Genomic DNA, 19,097 nt, shown 5'->3' with positions numbered 1-19,097 from the left:
TGATGAGAGGATAGGTTGTGCGGATCTTCCACTAAAAACAACATGGGGCTTTTTTAGTATTTGAAAAATAGTCGGGGAACTGCCAAGTTAAACTTGGGGTAAGGGGAGCCCAACCCAGAGAGGTAAATGGATTTCAGAGCACTAAAACCAGTTGTTTCCTAAGACATTTGCCAGAACACAAAGGGGATTTGGTTCATTAACTCAAAGAGCAAGGCAAACAGAAGTTAAGGCTCAGAGCATGTGAAAGTTATGAAATCTTAGAGACCTTGCTCTACACTGAGTAGGGACCCCAGAGGACTTCCCCACTACAACCAAATTGGCTTCCCTTCCTCCAGACTCCAGAGGACTGTAGAAATAGCTACCTTGGCAGTGGGCAGAGTAGAAAGTGGGAAGGAAAAGGGGTAAAAAAACACATCTCTGAGAAGTTGTGGCCACTGACCAGCCCTCTTGCAGATTTAGATCCTGATATATTATTTGCACAAGTGAGCCAGGGAATTTCAGTGAATTTGGTGTAGGTAGTGGCCTCCAGGAACCTAGCAGAAGCAAACGTAAAGCTTCTCTGGAAGAGGGCATATCCATCCTAAGCTAAGCAAATCATGTCTCTACAAACCATTTTTAAGGGCAGTAACCACTGTGAAAAACAACTGAGGCCCACAAGGAAACAGCAGAGAGAGAACCAACAGGAAAACAAAAACAGGTAGCAGAAATAAATTGGTGCATAATTTTCACACACAGATACAAAATGCATATGCTTACCAAGTTTAATGAAATAAACCTGAACAAGAATTACAGACAATAGTATACTGTGAAAAGTTGTAGCAGATTTGGCAGGGGGGGTCGGGGGGATAGGTGAGGTCTTCTAGAAAAGAAAAAAGTAACCAAAAATAAAGAACTGTTAGCATTTTGACAGCAGATTGGATTTTGCAGGAGAGAGAATGGGTGAATCAGAAGATAAAGGAAGTCACCTGTGGGATGCCTGGGTGACTCAGTTGGTTAAGTGTCTCGCTTCAGCTCAGGTAATGATCCCCGTGATCAAGTCCTACATCAGGCTCCTTGCTCAACAGAGAGCTTCCCTCTCTCTCTGCCTGCTGCTCCCCCTGCTTGTGCGTGCGCATGTTCTTTCACTCTCTCTCTCTCTCTCTGACAAATAAATAAATCTTTAAAAGAAAAGAAATCACCTGAATGCTGCCTAGAAAGAGACTGTATTGTATTAGGGTATCTCCAGAACATGGGACATATATATAGGTATGTATATAGGAGATTTCTTAGGATGGATTCACTTACGTGATTATGGAGAATAAGTCCCACAGTCTACCATGTACCAGCTGGAGGCCCTGGAAAGCCCATGATGTCATTCCAGTACAAATCCAAAGGTCTGAGAACTGGAGGGCTGATGGTATAAGTCTCAAGTCCAGAGGCCCAAGAACTGGTAGTTCTGGTGTCCAAGAAGAGAAGATGGATATCCCAGCTCAAGCAAAGACAGAGCAAATTTGCCCTTCTACCTTTTCTATTCTGGCCTCAACAGATTGGATGAAACACCCACACACACTCACCATCAACCCCATTGGTGAGGACAGTCTCCTTTACTCAGTCTGCTGATTCAAATGCTCATATTTTCCAGAAATGTTCTTACAGACACACCCAGCAATAATGTTTTACCAGGTGTCCTAGCATCCTTAGCCCAGTCAAGTTGATGCACAAAATTAACCGTCACATGGACAATGGCAGAAACTACTACGGAGAAGAGAATAAAGGTTATGGACAATACAAATGTAGGTTTGATGAAGCCCTAAGAAGAGAAGAGAAAATGGCTGAGAATTTTCTAGAATTGATGAAAAACACCAATTATATATTAGAGGCCAGCAAATCCCAAATAGAAATAATAAAAATACAAACCTAGGAACATTATAGAGAAAATTCAGGAAATAAGACAAAATAAGACATTACCTTCAGAAGAATGACTTCTGAAACCAGTGGAATAATATCCTCAATGTGCTGAAAGAAAATTATAACTGTCAATTTTCATACACAGTGAAAATACCTCTCAAGAATGAAGGTGAAATAAAGATATTTTCAAAGAAACAAAAAATAAGTTTATCATCACAAATCCTCACTAAAGAAAATTCTTAACAATGGACTTCAGGCAAAAGCAAAGTGAGCACTGATGGAAAGTCTAATATACAAGAAGGAATGAAGAGCAAAGGAAAGGTAAAATAGATGGACAAATATTGGTAAACATTGCTTGCATAAAAGTAATATTTTGTGGGACTTTGTCAAAACGAAGTAAAATATCACAATAATTCATAAGTTGCAGAATGAAAGTGTGTAGAAAAATGGAGTTAAACTGTTCTAAGATCCTTAATGTTCAAAAGTTTTAATTTCAGAATTTGGTAATTATGTGTCTGATTTCCAAAGTAACCAGTAGAAATAGGGAAAGATTATATAATTTCCAAACTAAAAGAAGAGAGGAAATAGAATGATAATTATCATTTATGTTTAACACACTCATTTTAAAATGTATAAAGAAATTCAAAGGGCCAAGAATAGCCAAATAGTTCAGGAAGCAAATGAACAAGGTGAGAAGACTTACTGCCCTATCTGATCAAAAAGCTCTGGTAACTGAAGATTGGCATTGATGTAAGTCCAGACAAGCAGATGGGACTAATGGAACCTGGAAACAGACCCATACACTTAGAGGCCTGCAGAACAGAGAAGAAAAGACATTTCAGGAAATGTGTTTGATTATGAAATCAGCTCCAGGTGGATTAAAGACCTAAATGTCAAGGGCAAATGTTTCATAAGATTACCTGACATGGGGAAGGATTTTTATTTTTTTAAGATTTTTTTTTTTTTTCAGATTTATTTATTTGAGAAAGAGAGAGAGAGATCACAAGTAGGCAGAGAGGCAGGCAGAGAGAGAGGGGGAAGCAGGCTCCCTGCTGAGCAGAGAGCCTGACTCGGGGCTTGATACCAGGACCCTGAGATCATGACCTGAGCCGAAGGCAGAGGCTTAACCCACTGAGCCACCCAGGTGCCCCAAGATTTTATTTTTAAGTAATCTCAACACTCAACATGGGGCTTGAGTTCACAACCCTGAGATCAAGAGTCATATGCTCCACCGAATGAGCCAGCCAGGCACCCAAGGATTTTTAAAAACAAGACCGAAAAGACACAGCCATGAAGGAAAATACTTATAAATTCAGTTAAATTAAAATTTAAATTTTTGGTCATCCAAAGATAAGCCATAGAAGTGAGAAAAATATTTGTAACATGTATCACTGAAATATGAAAAAACTCATAATAAAAAGCAGACGACTCAATAACAAGCCTCGAACAGGCATTTCACAAAACGGGGGGGTTCAGTAAATAAATGTGCTCAGCCTCACTGGCAATAGGGAAATAAAATCAAGCCACAGTGAAATATTGCTACATACCCACCAGGTCGGCAGAATTTTAAAAATTTGACAATACCAAGTTTTCCTAAGGAACTCTTTTACATTGCAAGTAGTGATATAAATTTAGTATGATCACTTTGGAAGAGTTTAGCATTTTCTAATAAAGATACACATATCCAATGACCGAGCAGTTTTTTTTTAAGATTTTAAAATTTATTTATTTGAGAGAAACAGCACAAGTGGGAGGAGAGGGAGAAGCAGGCTGCCTGCTGAGCAGGGAGCCCAATATGAGGCTTGATCCCAGGACCCTGAGATCATGACCTGAGCTGAAGGCAGAGGCTTTAACCCACTGAGCCACCCAGTGCCCCAAACCAGCGATTTCATTCCTAAGTATAGGTACCCTATAAAAAATGCACATGTTACACGTACAAGAATATTCACAGCAGCATTGTTCATGGTAGCCTGAAACTGTACATTAAGAGTGAAATGGCTAGATTATGACTATTACAGTGTGAACTGTCACCCGTAATAGCATGGATCAGTCCACAGTATCGAAGGAAAGAAGACTTAAGAGTGCATTCAGTGTAATTCAATTTATATAAAGTTTGTAAGCAGTAATACTAAAACTATACTGTTTTTGGTGAGGGCGGCCGATTTTCTGTGAAGGGCATGATAGTATTTTAAACTTAGCTGCCATGTGGTCTCTGTCGCAACTGCAATGACTCTGCTGTGCCACTGGTGTAAAAGCAGCCCTAGATGGTTCATGGCTGAGCCAACCCATAGTTTATAAGTACACATGTTGGAAATAAAATTACTTTTAAAAGGAAGAGGGGCAAGGAAAAAGGGAAGGAAATGATGACCATGAAAGATAGAAAAGTGGTTACTTTCAGGAGGGGTTGGTGATCCAGGCAGGGTAAATGGGGACTTACAGAATGCTGGCAGTATTTTAGTGAGACTCATATGAAGGTACATACTCACTTTATAGTTGTCTCTTGAATTCTATGTAGAAGTTCTATGTGTATGTCACAATAAAGTCTTCAAAAGTAAAAATAGTGCTTCCTTACATGATTTAATTTTATGTGAATTTTTGTTTAGTTTATATTTGAATTTGCTTATTTCTGAAATTTATTATTTGTGCCTAAAAGAATTTAAGTAGTAATCTAAGGCTGTTGTCTTACATATGATTTCTATTAAAGATTTCTTTATGTTGTGTGTTTTAGGGGCTTGGTGATACGGATTGCAGTTAATATCTTGGCTCATTTATACCACAGTATTGACAGCTGTCGTCTTTTTGTCCTTCTGTTCACAGGCTCAGTAGATGAAGGTGTCACTGAAGGGTTACCTACACTTCAAAGCACTTCTAGCACTAATGCTCATGCAGATGATGATGATCGGTTAGTACTGACATAGTATGTTGTTTTCTTATAAAGGGGTGTGTTTGCAACTGTAAATCCAAACATTTTAACTATATAATTTTAATTATATAAGAAGTTTATTGGTACCTAATTTTATTTTTCAGAGTAAAGAGGTCATTACATCATGAATTAGACCACCTATACAGAGTTTTTTGGCCTTTAAAACAGCCCAGGCCCGTTACGTTTAAGTAGTATCTGTATCAGGGATTGGTGAACTGTGAACCACAGGCCACTTCCAGTTCACCACCTTAATTTGTAAATCAAGTGTTCCAGTAAAGCCACGCTCATTTGTTTATTTGCTCATTTGTCTGTGAATGCTCAGGTAGAGTGGTTGAAACAGAGATCAAAGCCAAAAATATTTATTGTTTAACTTACTACAGAGAATGATTGCCATATGCTCCTCCACATACCCATAATTCACAAGTCATTATCTTCAAACTGTCCCTCCCTTCTTCATATTTTCACATAGATGTATAAGGGGCTTTCTGACTTAACATGGCCAAGACCCCTAACTCCCCACCTAAATCCCGGTCATCCAGTCTTACCTATCTCCAAACAGCATTGTCATTAGTTAAATGTAGAAAAGCACAGCATTGAGAAATATTAGGAACTATTTGGTATATGGTGTATTTGGGGACTATGAGAAAAAATGAGGCTGGAAGAGTACACAGAACCCAGATCACAGGGAGTCTCCTATGCCTCGCAAAGGGTTTAGACTTTGAAGGTAACAGTGAGCCATTGCAGGATTTTAAAGAGGGGCTGATTTAATCAGATCACTGTGAAGCAAGCAGAAGGATAGATGGGCGTGGGGGGGTGGGGGGCATAAAGAGAGGGAGGGTATTGATGAAGACCTAAATTAAAGCAATATTAGGAAGGAAAGGATTAGAGAGATTAACGGTACCTGAGGTAAAATCATTTATATGTTACTTAAGATGCCGGACATTCTGGACAATAACATTGTTTTTCATATTGCTATAAATGAAACTTTTAATGTAACAGTTAAACTCTCAAAAAGTCATTTTTTCTTCTGTTCATTTTTAAGTTGTACAGAAATGTTTATTCAACTTAAAAATCAGAATCTGGTTGCCTTCTTTGGTCTGTTTTTTTAGATTGGAAAATGTTCAGTATCCCTACCAACTCTACATTGCTCCTTCTACCAGCAGCACAGAGCGACCAAGCCCAAATGGTCCAGATAGACCTTTTCAGTGTCCAACTTGTGGGGTACGATTCACCCGCATTCAGAACTTAAAACAGCACATGCTCATCCACTCAGGTAATGTCACCTTCCCTATTGTTGCATAAATGAGTACTTGAAACATATTTAGAAATCCCAGTTAAAAATAGAAAACAGGTGTTTTTGAGTTTAAAAAATATGTCTCTAAGACATTGGGGAGGTATGTGCTATGGTGAGTGCTTTGAATTATGTAAGACTGATGAATCATAGACCTGTATCCCTGAAGCAAATACTACATTCTATGTTAATAAAAAATATATATATGTCTCTGAGAAGTCAGATAAGCCCTACTTATTCTGTTGCTTAAATGGTACAGTATCAGAAAGCTATTTGCTTAGCACATTTGCCATAGGCATAAGTATTTAGATTAAAACTTGAAGGGCTATGTGTGTATAATACATAAATAAAAGGGATATATTAGTTGTGTGTATATGTACAATAGAGAAGCACAAATACAGATGGTAGAGCAAATGAAATTAAAAGGGTATTTATTGGAGCACCTGGGTGGCTCAGTGGTAACATTAAGCCTCTGCCTTTGGCTCAGGTCATAATCTCAGAGTCTTGGGATCTAGCCCCGGAACGGGCTCTCTGCTCAGCAGGGAGCCTGCTTCCTCTCTCTGCCTCTGTCTCTGGTTACTTGTGATCTCTTTCTCTGTGTCAAATAAATAAATAAAATCTTTTTTTTTTGAAAGGTATTTATTGATGTTCTTTGTACTATTCTTATAACTTCTCTTTAAGGGTTGGAATTATTTCCAAATGAGTATTTTTTTTAAACCTAATAACAATAATTTAATTTCAGTTCTGCAATCCTAAATTTCTCTGTACCCTGATTAATCAGCTTTGTATTATTTATTAGTATAAAAGATTTTTAATAAATGATGCATAAAACAGATTTGAAATTTAGTTCAGTGATCACATAAAGGCAACAAAATTCTCGTGGGTAAAACACTGACCTCTGATAGAGTAAGAAATCTTTGCTACTGTGTTTTCATCTGTGTTTTTATCTTACTATCCTGTTCCCTGGCTAGGTCTAATAGTCCTTGAGCTAACATCAATTCCCTATGACTTTATTAAATCAACAGATTGTATTTTGAAGGTTTTTAAAATTTTTGCCAAAACTGTGATAGTTAATCAGAAGAGACAATTAATATACTTTATAATTCACATATTAGTTTCTATATCTTTTTCTGTCACTTTACATTAAAGGCCCAGAAACCCAATTTGCCAAGTGATAGTTCTACCATCATTATTAATTATGTTCAGAGATGTTAAAATTTTCCTTTTTTCTTCTCATTTCTCTCCCAGGTAGGGAATGAAAAGTAGGTCCTTTTTCCATCTTTTCTGTATAAACTATACTACTTTAATGAAATTGAAATAACAATGTTTTATGGAGATTTTAATTCTGTTTAAATACTGTGATTAAATCATCTATAAAATAGATGATTTAGAAGAATATTCAAAAATCAAGTTCAGTATAAACAAGTTTACCTCTCCCTCTAATGCCTTTCTCTTTCTTTCTTTCTTTCCTTCCTTCCTTCCTTCCTTCCAAGCACTATGACTTTTCAGATGTTCTTTACCTTTTCTGAGATGTTGAATTGGAATCCATTTTTGCTGATTTTTGTCTTTTTAAATTACCTATTGCTACAAAATTATAATTCAGAAATTTGTGAGGTTTGTGACCTTTCGTTTTATTTTGTTTTTAGATAATATTTTGTTTTGCTTGGTTTTGTAGGAATTAAACCATTTCAGTGTGACCGCTGTGGGAAAAAGTTCACCAGGGCTTACTCGCTAAAGATGCATCGCCTAAAGCATGAAGGTAAACGCTGTTTCCGGTGCCAGATATGTAGTGCCACTTTCACTTCCTTCGGGGAATATAAACACCACATGAGGGTTTCCCGGCACATTATCCGCAAGCCTCGGATTTACGAGTGCAAAACATGTGGCGCCATGTTCACCAACTCTGGAAATTTAATCGTGCACCTGAGGAGTCTGAACCATGAAGCGTCAGAGCTAGCAAACTACTTCCAGAGCAGGTGAGGTGCACAACAAAAACGAACCAGGAAAACTGCTGACTAAACTCTCTTTTCCTGCTTTTAGGGCAGCCTGCTGTGTTTTTTATCAGGTTGCCAGCTAATCAGTCACATTCCTTTAAATTCCCACTGTCCATAATCTGATCTCATGATCTGATAAAATTTTGCTGAATCTTCTAAGTTTATACAATTATAAATATTTTTCTAGTTGGTATTGGAAATTTTTCCCTACAGAAGTAGACTGCTTACCTCTTGCTTTGTCTTTTTGTTTTATTTTTTGTGTTTTTGTTTTTTCAATAACATAAGGTTAAAGTAATATGAACCTTATTGGAAAATTTACCATGTCGGATGATCTTAGTGATACTGAATTACTTCAGACTCTTTGGATGTTGTACAATTTTTGACCACTTCTCATTTTTTAAAATTCTATATAAAGGAACATATATTTACCAATAAAGAAAGAAACTTCAATAGCAACTATGATGGATATGATTCTTTAGATCAAATTTTCTTTTTCAATTTAGAGCTCCATGCTTTTAATATTAAAATTTATTATAATAGAATTCCTTTCTGATTTATAGAGTATCCAAGGAAATCAGGTTCTAGTTCTGGCTCTACCATTAACTGCTGTTATGATTGAACGTGTCACTTTACAAATGAAGAAGCTTGAAACATAGAGAAAGATAAAATGTAAGCTTTAAAGATGATTTCTAAGGTCTCTAGATATAAAATTCTGTCATCTTTTTTTAATATTTTATCATAAATACACATCTGTAGGAATCCTTTGTTTTTTATCAAATGAAATCTTCCTAAACCTTTACATTTTAAATCTTTATTTTTTAAATCTTGTTTTTCAATAAATTCTAAATTATTGCTACATAAATTCTGTTTTTCTCACCAAACCCGACATTCATGTTATTTAATCATGTCTGAATGTCTGGTTGTCCTATCACTAAACCTAAATTCTACATGTCATATCAAACATTGTTTGTTCAGAACTAAAATAGTGTCTCAGTTAACCACTCCTATTGCCTGTATCTTCCCTATACAGAGCCCTCTACTGTCCATTCCTCTGTCTAACACCTGAAGACTTTAGAAAATACAACATAGGATATTTTAAATTGTTTTGCAGATGAACAGATTTTAATTTTTTATTAATACTAGACAATCAGATTATAAAATAACCGCCTTAAATGTATTAGTTATTGACATTCCTAGTAGAATGAACATTTTTTAGCTTAACAAAGATTTAATTAAAGCATCTAAGATTTATAATGTTTATTCTTTTACAAAAAATGCATATAGTAGAAAATTTAGTAAATGTACGAAAGTATAAAATATAAGAAATTATAATATTTTCTGATCTAACCAGTTAGGGATAATACCCACTGTTGTTAAAATTTTGGTATATTTTACTGTCCGTATTCAAAAATTAAATAATTATCCTACTAATAGAATATTAAATATTTTCAATATTAACACTTCCTGAGGACTAATACATAACCAGTCTCATGACATTTTCAAATATAATGCCATTTATGCTTAAGGACTTAAAAAGCTAAGTTTATATGCCTCTTAATTAGTATATAATCCAAGAAAGGTTAAGCAGAAGTTATTCAAATGATCTTTGCTTAAGTGAGCATGTGAATTGCATTTGTTTGTATACAGAAACTCTTCTACATAGAACAAGAAAGTCTGTTTAGGTGTCTAAAATGACAGTGGAAGTGATAATCTTATCTATTGGTGGTAGAATTGATATACTTTGGTTCTTATGGATACTTTTGGTTCATATTTAGTTTAGAAATTGAACATCCTGAATTCTAATCAATCAAGAATTAGAGAAATGAAAAATCCCGATCTTGTTTTACAAATCAGGTCTTTTTATTGTGGCTAATTTATTACTGGTTTGAAAATTAACTTCCTCTTTCATCCTTTGCCTCTTATCTAGTGATTTCCTAGTACCGGACTACTTAAACCAGGAGCAAGAAGAGACCCTTGTTCAGTATGATCTTGGAGAACACAGTTTTGAAAGCAACTCCTCTGTTCAAATGCCTGTAATTTCACAGGTCTCCTCGACCCAGAATTGTGAAAGCACTTTCCCCTTGGGGTCTCTTGGTGGGCTGGCAGAAAAAGAGGAAGAAATGCCAGAGCAGCCAAAGACCAGTGCTTGTACTGAGGCAACCAGAGATGACCCCCCAAAATCAGAGCTATCTTCTATAACCATTGAATAATTTCATGGTTTGGCTTCATTTTTGGTTTTTGGAAAGTGCCTGTGCTTGGTCTTGTACTTTTAAATTAAATTTAATTTTTTAAACATAAAAGAGTTTGGGAAAGAATTTCCCTTTTTACTTTGTAAGCCCCGCAACTGATGTTTAATTTCTCATGACTGAGAGATTGCTTCTGTAAGTGCACAATAACACAATGTTGAAACATAATTGAAACTCTGAGACTTAAGGAGAGCCAATAGACTTAAGGCCTCTATCAGTTTCTTCTTCCATTATTAAAAGTAGGCTAATGAGATCATGAGGTAAAGAAGAATTCAGATGATTGTTGACCTTCCTGAGATGAAAGGGTACACCAGAAACAAATTATTGAACACAAGTTGACAGGTAGCCTGAGTAGATATTTGCTCTTTATACACAGGATGTTGTACAATATTTTGTAAAGCCTGTTGGTTTTGGAAATATTTACGGTAAGCTTTCTTAAAAATTATTAGGGTAAATGCTTCTGAAATCCAATGTACTCTTTTTTTTTTTCTTTTTTTTAAGCTTTGTCATTTCTGTTATTTTTCACGGTAAAAATTTGGTGTTGGGACAGGCAGTTCCTGAACTTTTTTTTAGTACCACTCCAAATAATCTTTCTTCTATGAAGTCGGAGAACCATGATTGAGAATAGTCAGGCTGTGCATGAAATGACCAGGAGTGGGAAATGAAGTACATAAATCTCAGCTTTATAGGAACTCTTTTAATACTGCTTTTCTGACTCAAATTGTTGTTTACCTGGTCTCTGAATGTTAGTGCCTGGCTAATTAGGTCATTGCCTAAATCATTTTCCTCTTGCCCCATGAACAGTACTTCCTCTTGCATATACTGGCATGATATCATATAAAGGAAAAATATTGGAGATACTCTATATTTTATATATAGGCTTATGTAATCTTGGGGATGTTTCTATTGTGCTGATTTGGACAAAATAAAAGAATTCTCTGTTAAGGCTACGTTCTTAACCCAATTAAGATTGTTTACAAAATTCCTTATGTCAGTGATACTTTGTTTTTTGTTCCAAAATATTTTTAGACATGTTGCCAAGTTTATTAAAAGGGTTAGTGTAGGTTTTACACAATGTAAGCAATAATGTAAAAGATAAGAAGAGGCTTTAAATTAATGATCTATGATTCATTAATCTGGGGGGGGAGAATCGTTAAAGACTAAAACTAAAAACCTTAAATTAATATCACTTCTTTTGCTGCTAAAAAAATGAAACTTCCTGTTTATAGTTGAAATTTATGTGATATTCTAGTCTGGAGTATACTTTTCATCTAGTGCCACTAAAGCATCACTGACCTTGATCCTAAATATTCATGAGTCCATAGACAATGAACTTCTGAATAACTTTTTTCTATGTATATTCCCAAACTTTAATAATTATAAGAACACCTGATTAAATTAGAAAAAGAAACTAAATACAGTTTCTTATTCAAAACACAAGTTCTGAATTTTGTCCGGGTGCTAGACCTTAGTAATAAAATTAATTTTTAAGTTATAGTGATTTTACTTGTTTCATTTTTTTAATTGGCTAATTCTGTGATTGATTTTCTTCCCACAAATGTAAAGGAAGGGAAAGTAAATGCATTGAAGATTTTTTTTTTTTTCAGGTAACACTCTTTTTCTTGATTATGCTGTCTTTAATTTGTTTTTGACTCCTTATCTCCATCTTGAACATTTTTCCCCCTTTGCTCCCAAACACAGGTATATTACCTTCAGGAAGAACAACATATACAAATTATGATGGGCTTCCACCGTTTATACTTCTTTACTAGTAGGGTTGAATTACTTTTTTTGCAACAGACTGAGATACTTAATTTGTAACAGTACTGCTGTGTCTCAGCTAGAAAGGTCAGGAATTTTTATTTTTAATGTCCTACATATTCTTGAAAATTGTTACGCCTACCAATGGATAAGCCTTGGTATTAATTTTAAAATCTTATATTGGCAAAATAAAAACTAGGTAAAATTATGACCAGGAATCATTGTTGCCTTCAGTTCTAAGAGTTATTTTTTTTAAGAGTGTGAAAAGAAGGAAGGAAGAAAAAACAGAAAGAAATAGGGTTAAAAAAAAAAAGAAAAGAAAATCAGGGATTTGTGTGGTTGAAAGTGTTAAAACACATCCCCTATTCTGAGAACTCTACATTAAAAGAGCCCACAATTTTGGCAGCTCAAAAGTGGTCTGTGTTCTCAGAAATGTAGGATTACCACTACTGGCTCTTCTTTCCCAAATGGAAACTTTAGATTTTCATTGGTAATTACAGATTGCACAGCTTTTCAAGTTTAATGAAAAATTTGAATATACTATGAAAATGTGTACTTGGTTTGTTTATTCCCCAAATTTTATCAATACAGGTAGCTAACGAGTATTTAACATAAAGTGATATAAACAAAGGCCTTTTTTTTTTCTTTCATTGAGGCTCTACATTTTTCTTGATAGCTTAAGGATTTTTAGCTTATGGATCTGTTTTAGGAAACTAAGCTGCAAGGTATAATTGTATATAGTGTTATTTAGGTTTATTTAAAATTCATCAAAGAGAGGGATACCCAAATGTATAAGTTTTACCAGAATATATGGAAAACATTGCAAAGAGATGAAAGCCAGTTACATTATCCCATCCATTAGGAATTGCCAGTGAAACTAAACAAAAAATTCCAGTTTAGAATACTTAAGCGTAGCTATCTTTGTTAAGGCCCAAGAGGGTAACTTTGTGATATTTAAAGGGCTTAAATTTTAGGATGCAGGATAAATTGCCTTTTTAAAAGCGAGTATTTTATACAAGAAAAGCATTTATTTTACATTTTTATGCTACCAAATAGATGAGATACACTTTAGAAATGAGTAAAGATGCTCGCTGTGATACTGGATGTTACAGCTCCTACAGTCGTTCTTTCTATTTTTAAGGGTGTGTTCTAACAATGGAGGCATCTAGCATGACAGTGATTGTAATAATTCAGAAACAAAAGGATTAATACTGGGGGGGGTTTATTTGAAGTTTTTATAAATGGATACAGATGGAGATTATCATCCACAAACACACTTAAATGAATTTCTCTTACTTGGAATTTCAAGTAATCATCTTAATTTGTGTTTCACATAATTAGTTGCACATTAAGTTACATTGCCAGTTTTTCAAGTTCTCTATTTCAGTGAGACAAAGTGAACTAAAATGTTTAAATAGCCTCATTCAGTCTTACATTTTAACCTTTCAGCAACCATTCTGGGTTAAGTAATTTGGTTCCATGGTATGACACATGCCCTTTGATTTTAAAAACAAACAGAAAAACGTATTTTGTTAAAATATTTTATCAAATGGAATGGACTAGTCAGCATATCGAATGCAGTATCGTTGGTAGCTCTGTTACCTTCCAACTACTGAGCCAGACTCTCCCCATTGTATAAATGATTCCCTGGGAACCTTTGGAAGCTGTATTAACTCTTTCAGTCTTTTATTTCATCTTTTATTTTATTTTTGTATTCAATCTAGATAGAGGCCAATTATCTTGTTTAGTGGCTTTTATTTTAAAGATTCTCAGATCATCTTTAGTCTCTTAGTTTTATAGTCCCTAAAAAAAAAAAAATTATAAGGTAATGGCAACTCTGTACTGTACCACATAGAGAAAACCATTGTTATTGCTTGATGAATCAACAGTCCTGAAATTGTAATATCTTAACAGAAAGGAGTTTGAGGTTTGTTGAATTGATGAAGAGAATTAGAAGCTTTCATGTGGCACTTAGCCTATTTTCACTCATCTGTAAAATGTGAAGCCATAACTCTGAAATATACATCCAAGTGAGGGAGAATAGTTTTCTAGATATTAATATTAATGGCAAGGGGAGTGACTGGTAAAGTTTTCATTTGGAAGCAACCCAAAGTTGTTAAAAGGTAATAAATATGATTTTCACTATAAGTTATTGACATAAGATACTTTATTTATAATATATTCAGATTTTAAAGTAACTGGAAGAAGAGTGTATAGAAACTAGATTTTTCTTAAGCAGTGGAACAAAATTGGGGAGAGTTCTATTATAGTAAACACATCTATAAGAAATATTTATAGCTAAGCATACTCCTTTAGCTTTAAGCTAAAATGTCAAAATTTAAACTTATTTTTTATTTTGCTTATACCCACTCTTTTAGTGTCCTTTTGCTTGACTGAATGTGGTGATATAGGCTGTTTTTATTTGGAAAATCCTCAGCAAGCTGAATTTGCCAAAAGCAATAATGGTTAAGCTTAAACAATGAAGTGGAATTGAATGAATTTCCAGGTTCAAATAAGGAACAGACATTTTGTGGATATTTTATTCTTAGATTATAAATGTTGAAATTTATTAATGGGGGAGTTAAGCTTATATCAGATTATGGGATATAGACTCTTAGTGACATCCTAGTTGTACTTTTTTTTTTTAACCTCATACTAAACTAATACAGTTAGATATATCCACTACATTGTAGTGATTATATTTTTATGATAGAAAAAAACAGTTCCAGGTCTTTACAAGTAGTCTCTGCAGAGATGTCAGGCAGTGTTATGGACTCTCAGTTTGGCAGTATCCAAAATACGAAACTGCCTTAAAGTGCTCATGCTACTTTAAGCAAACTTCCTCTGTGCAGGCCCCATGCCAGTTACAACTAATACCAAGGTTCCTGTGTACATAATAGTTTACAAAGAATTTAAAAGTTGAGACCATTGACTGAAAACAGAAACTTTTTTAAAAAATTTTTTTAACTTTAAAAATTTTAATTTCAGTTTGAAGTGCCTGGTTTATAAAATCTAATTCTTTGATTATTGCCTTTCTATTTTAAATTGACTAATTTTGCTAAGTAAGCTTAAAGCCCTGGATTCAATTGTGATGATTTATTGACAAAATCGCTGCTTGATTGTTTGAGGGGCTAGTGTCATGACTTTTATTACATTATCCTTGTTTTTCCAAATGCTGGTCTAACTATATCCAGATTTCATAATCCAGTTAAGCTAAAAAATCATCCTGTAATTGTATGTTCAGGTTACCAAAGTACATCACCTTCTAAGGAAGGATAAATCTTCCCTACTTTAACAGGAGCCAGTCAACTCCCTTTAACACATGTTTCCAATGGCATAAGTGGAAGCTGTGTTCATTTAGAGGTGGGAAGCCTTTCATGTAGTTCCTAGAAACATCAGTTTTCTAGAGAGAACCTTTTCTATGATTAGATTATAAATGTGTTTTCTCTAAAAGCTTTGCTTTATTTCAGTTATCAATTTAATTTTCAAGTTGATAGATGCTATGTAAGGTCTCTCATACTGAGAGTAATACATTAAATTACTGAAAGTTGCACTGCTCTTCATCTTTCAGGTGCCTGTAATGAATGCCACCAGGTATTTGGAAGGAGTAAGATCATAAACTGTATTCATTTTCTTCCTTATACAAAGTGATGGCTTCTAATGCATATATTTCAAGATAAAAAGAAAAAAAAAAACAGCCCTTAATAGAGCAAAATTTGGTTTTGATCCAAGTCCCAATAATATATTTGATTTTTCTGTTGTTACTGGTGCCTCCTGTTGCATCAGATAGAGATTGCCTGCCTCTTCATAGGGCACCCTTGTGGCACCTTATGTCCAATTGGAAGATAGTGTATGGCTTCTTTGTGCCTCTACTATCTTTTCAAAAGCCATTTTATAAAAATCCTAGGTAGCCTATTTTAATATTTAAATATATATATTTGTGAGATACTTTTAGAACAGACTTTTTTTTTTTTTACTTTGAAATTCCTGTATTCTCATTTTTAAGAGTAAATTAAAATTTTCCAGGATTAGGACTTGTCTTTTTCCACAGCAGCATAATGAGAAAGTCAGATTGAAATTGAAATTGACCATACTTCAGTGATAGAAGAAATTGATGTCTGGTTACAGGAGACAGATACGAAGGAAAAAATTGTTTTGATGTCACAGAAATGAATTTTTAAATAAAATTGTGGTTTTGTTTCTGTAATTTCATATTTGCTGCTACAGTAGCTCAATATTTTACAGAGCTAACATACAAATCTGGCTCCATTTAAAAACTGGAGTACTTTCTAGTACAACCAGCCTGGGAGGAAACTGCGCATCACAGTTTTCCAGATGGGTGACTGACTGCTTTGTTTAGCTGATGCATGCTTAATATTTTCCTATAGGCCAACATCAAGAAGTCTGGGGGAAACTTTTTTTTACCTTGTAGCATTATGATTCTTTTTGGTCACTGGCATTTTATGAAACCGTTGGGGGAGGGTAATGCTGGGGCAGAAATGTGAATTAAAAGTATATGGATGGGTGTTTTGATGTCTTCTACCCTCTCCTAGAACCAGTGCAACTCCCTTAACTGCCAGTCCCCAGCTCACCAGCTTTGTATCCATTTGTCATCTCATTTAAATATGGCTTTACTTGGTGTCAGTGGCCATAGCTAAGTTACTTGGCATGTTTGACTTTCAACAATAATGAAAATGGTTTTGGATTTTGTTTTATTTCCTAAAAATGTATACAATGTCAGAACTTCACATTTTATATACTAGTATCTGGCTATTAGTATTTTACAGGAACCATAGTTCTTGGTGACTTCATATATATATATATATATATATACACACATATATATATATTTTTGTGACTTTTTTGTAAACTAAGTGCCGTTTCAACGTTAACAATCATTTTTAGAGTTATTGTAATCAATGTGAATATCATGTTTTTTCAAATCTGTTCTGAGCCTATAGTGTTTGCTTTGTGAACATATGTGTATTGTATATATTCTGTATAGTTACATTGTACTGAAATATTAGCTTGTTTGATATAAGGAAAGTATGTATTGAGTACCTTTTTGCTAGCCTGGTTGTTTAATCTTTTTAAAAAAGGTTTAAACTTTCTAAAAAAAAAATCTTTAAACTGGCCTTTATTACATGGTCACAAAGTTGCAGTTAGAAGGGATGGGCAGGGAAAAACTAGTTTTGAGTGTCTTTGAATAGAAACATAATACTAAGATTTTTTTCTCATTAAAATATCTTATTAATGCTTTATGGAGTAAAACTTCCTGCTGTTGTTTTTTATTGTTGGCTGGAAGGAAGAAACTGGTGGTGCTGGTTGAGAAGTGGATGAGAAAGTCATCAGAATAATGCATTACTTAAATAAGCACCCACTGAGTGCACACAGACCAGAGAGTCTTACATTAGATGGCACATGCAAGGAAGAAAAGAGCTGAAAGTGCACCGATTCCACAAGCACTGTGGATTGAAAGAGAGAAAAAGGAAGCTAGTTAGAGAAGCTCCTCAGATCTTAGAGCTGTTGGAGCAGGTTCTTGTGCAAGGCCACTTCGTAAAGGGTGGGTTGCACCTTTAGAAGTGTCTCTGAATCTCTTCTGAAGTTGTACTTTATTGTTGAGAGACCTGTTAGTAACATTTCAGTAATAACTTACAACCAGAAAGTAGAAAACCAGTACTTGGCTTGGGGGTGCGGGAAGACAGCTCGTTGCATAGGTAGTAAACCTATGAGAGCCCAAAGGAAGGGCTTTCTAGCTTTAGATTCATCTCAGTGTGGCTTTTAATGATAATTGGTCTATATAGAGTGAGTAACCAGCAAAGAAAAATTGTTTCATTGATCCCAAGCTTACTAGGCACTTCAGAATTAAGTTCAGAGAGGAAGAGGGTAAATTTTAAGAAGCATTGTCTTTTCCTTTGGTGAGTGGTAAATTTTAAGACGTATTGTCTTTTCATTACACCCTGGTTTTTTGGTTTTTTTTTAAGAGAAGGATAGAGAATTTTTTTTTTAAACAAATTGTCTTCTCTCAGGTTTGTTTTTTGTTTTTTTTTTTTAAGATTTTATTTTATTTATTTATTTGACAGAGAGAGATCACAAGTAGGCAGAGAAGCAGGCTCCCCGCTGAGCAGAGAGCCCGATGCGGGGCTCGATCCCAGGACCCTGGGATCATGACCTGAGCCGAAGGCAGAGGCTTAACCCACTGAGCCACCCAGGCGCCCCAGGATAGAGAATTTTAAGCAGACCCCACACCCACCCACCATGGAGCCCCGTGCAGGGCTCCACCTCACAACCCTGAGATCATGACCTGAGGTGAAGTCCAGACTCGGGCTCTTCAACCCACTGAGCCAGCCAGGAGCCTCTGGGTTGGGGTCTCAGTAGTCTCAGCCACAGGTGATATATATTAATGTAGAATGTAGAAATTAAAATAATTACAGTTGACCCTTGAACAATATGGGGGGTTAGAGGTGCCGACCCCCACACAGTTGAAAATCTGTTTATAACTTTTGAATCCCCAAAAACTTTACTAACAGCCTACCGTTGACTGAAGTCTTACTGATAACGTAGCCAATTAACAAATTTTTTATCTTTTTTAAGATTGTATTTATTTATGTATTTGACAGATCACGACTAGGTAGAGCAGCAGGCTCCCTACTGAGCAGAGAGCCCAATGCAGGGCTCGATCCCAGGACCCTGAGATCATGACCTGAGCTGAAGGCACAGGCTCAACCCACTGAGCCACCCAGTCACCCCCACATTTTTTAATGTTATATGCATTATGTACTGTATTCCTACAGTAAAGTAAGCTAGAGAAAAGATGTTACTGAGAATCCTAAAAAGTACATTTACATTACTGTACTTTATCCAAAAAAAGTCATACGAGTGAACTAACGCAGTTCAACCCCATATTGTTTAAGGGTTATCTATATCCTACAGTTTGATTTGCATATGAGTTACGTACCAGAACAGTTCTTTTCAGAGAATGATACTAAATGTAA

General features: G+C 35.1%; 1 protein-coding gene across 5 annotated transcripts in view; it reads left to right on the top strand.

Moving 5' to 3' along the window:
• ZBTB44 (zinc finger and BTB domain containing 44) overlaps positions 1–17,363 on the top strand; it is a 66,629-nt gene extending 49,266 nt beyond the window's left edge. For 2 of the 5 annotated variants that reach the window (XM_032868939.1, XM_032868940.1), the window contains 4 exons: positions 4,705–4,789; positions 5,920–6,083; positions 7,777–8,077; positions 10,023–17,363. In XM_032868939.1, coding sequence (XP_032724830.1) covers positions 4,705–4,789; positions 5,920–6,083; positions 7,777–8,077; positions 10,023–10,305 — 833 coding nt within the window. In that variant the 3' untranslated portion in view covers positions 10,306–17,363. Of the gene's footprint in view, positions 1–4,704; positions 4,790–5,919; positions 6,084–7,776; positions 8,078–8,655; positions 8,765–10,022 lie in introns of all 5 variants that reach the window. The other 3 variants (XR_004383960.1, XR_004383961.1, XM_032868941.1) reach the window with 3 other exon arrangements.
• Positions 17,364–19,097: the final 1,734 nt, after the last annotated feature.

This window comes from Lontra canadensis, unplaced genomic scaffold (genome assembly GCF_010015895.1).
Source record: "Lontra canadensis isolate GAN:19392208 unplaced genomic scaffold, GSC_riverotter_1.0 scaffold36, whole genome shotgun sequence".
Classification (NCBI taxonomy): domain Eukaryota; kingdom Metazoa; phylum Chordata; class Mammalia; order Carnivora; family Mustelidae; genus Lontra; species Lontra canadensis.
Note: the sequence above shows the minus strand (reverse complement) of the source record. Positions and strands in the feature narration are given on the sequence as shown.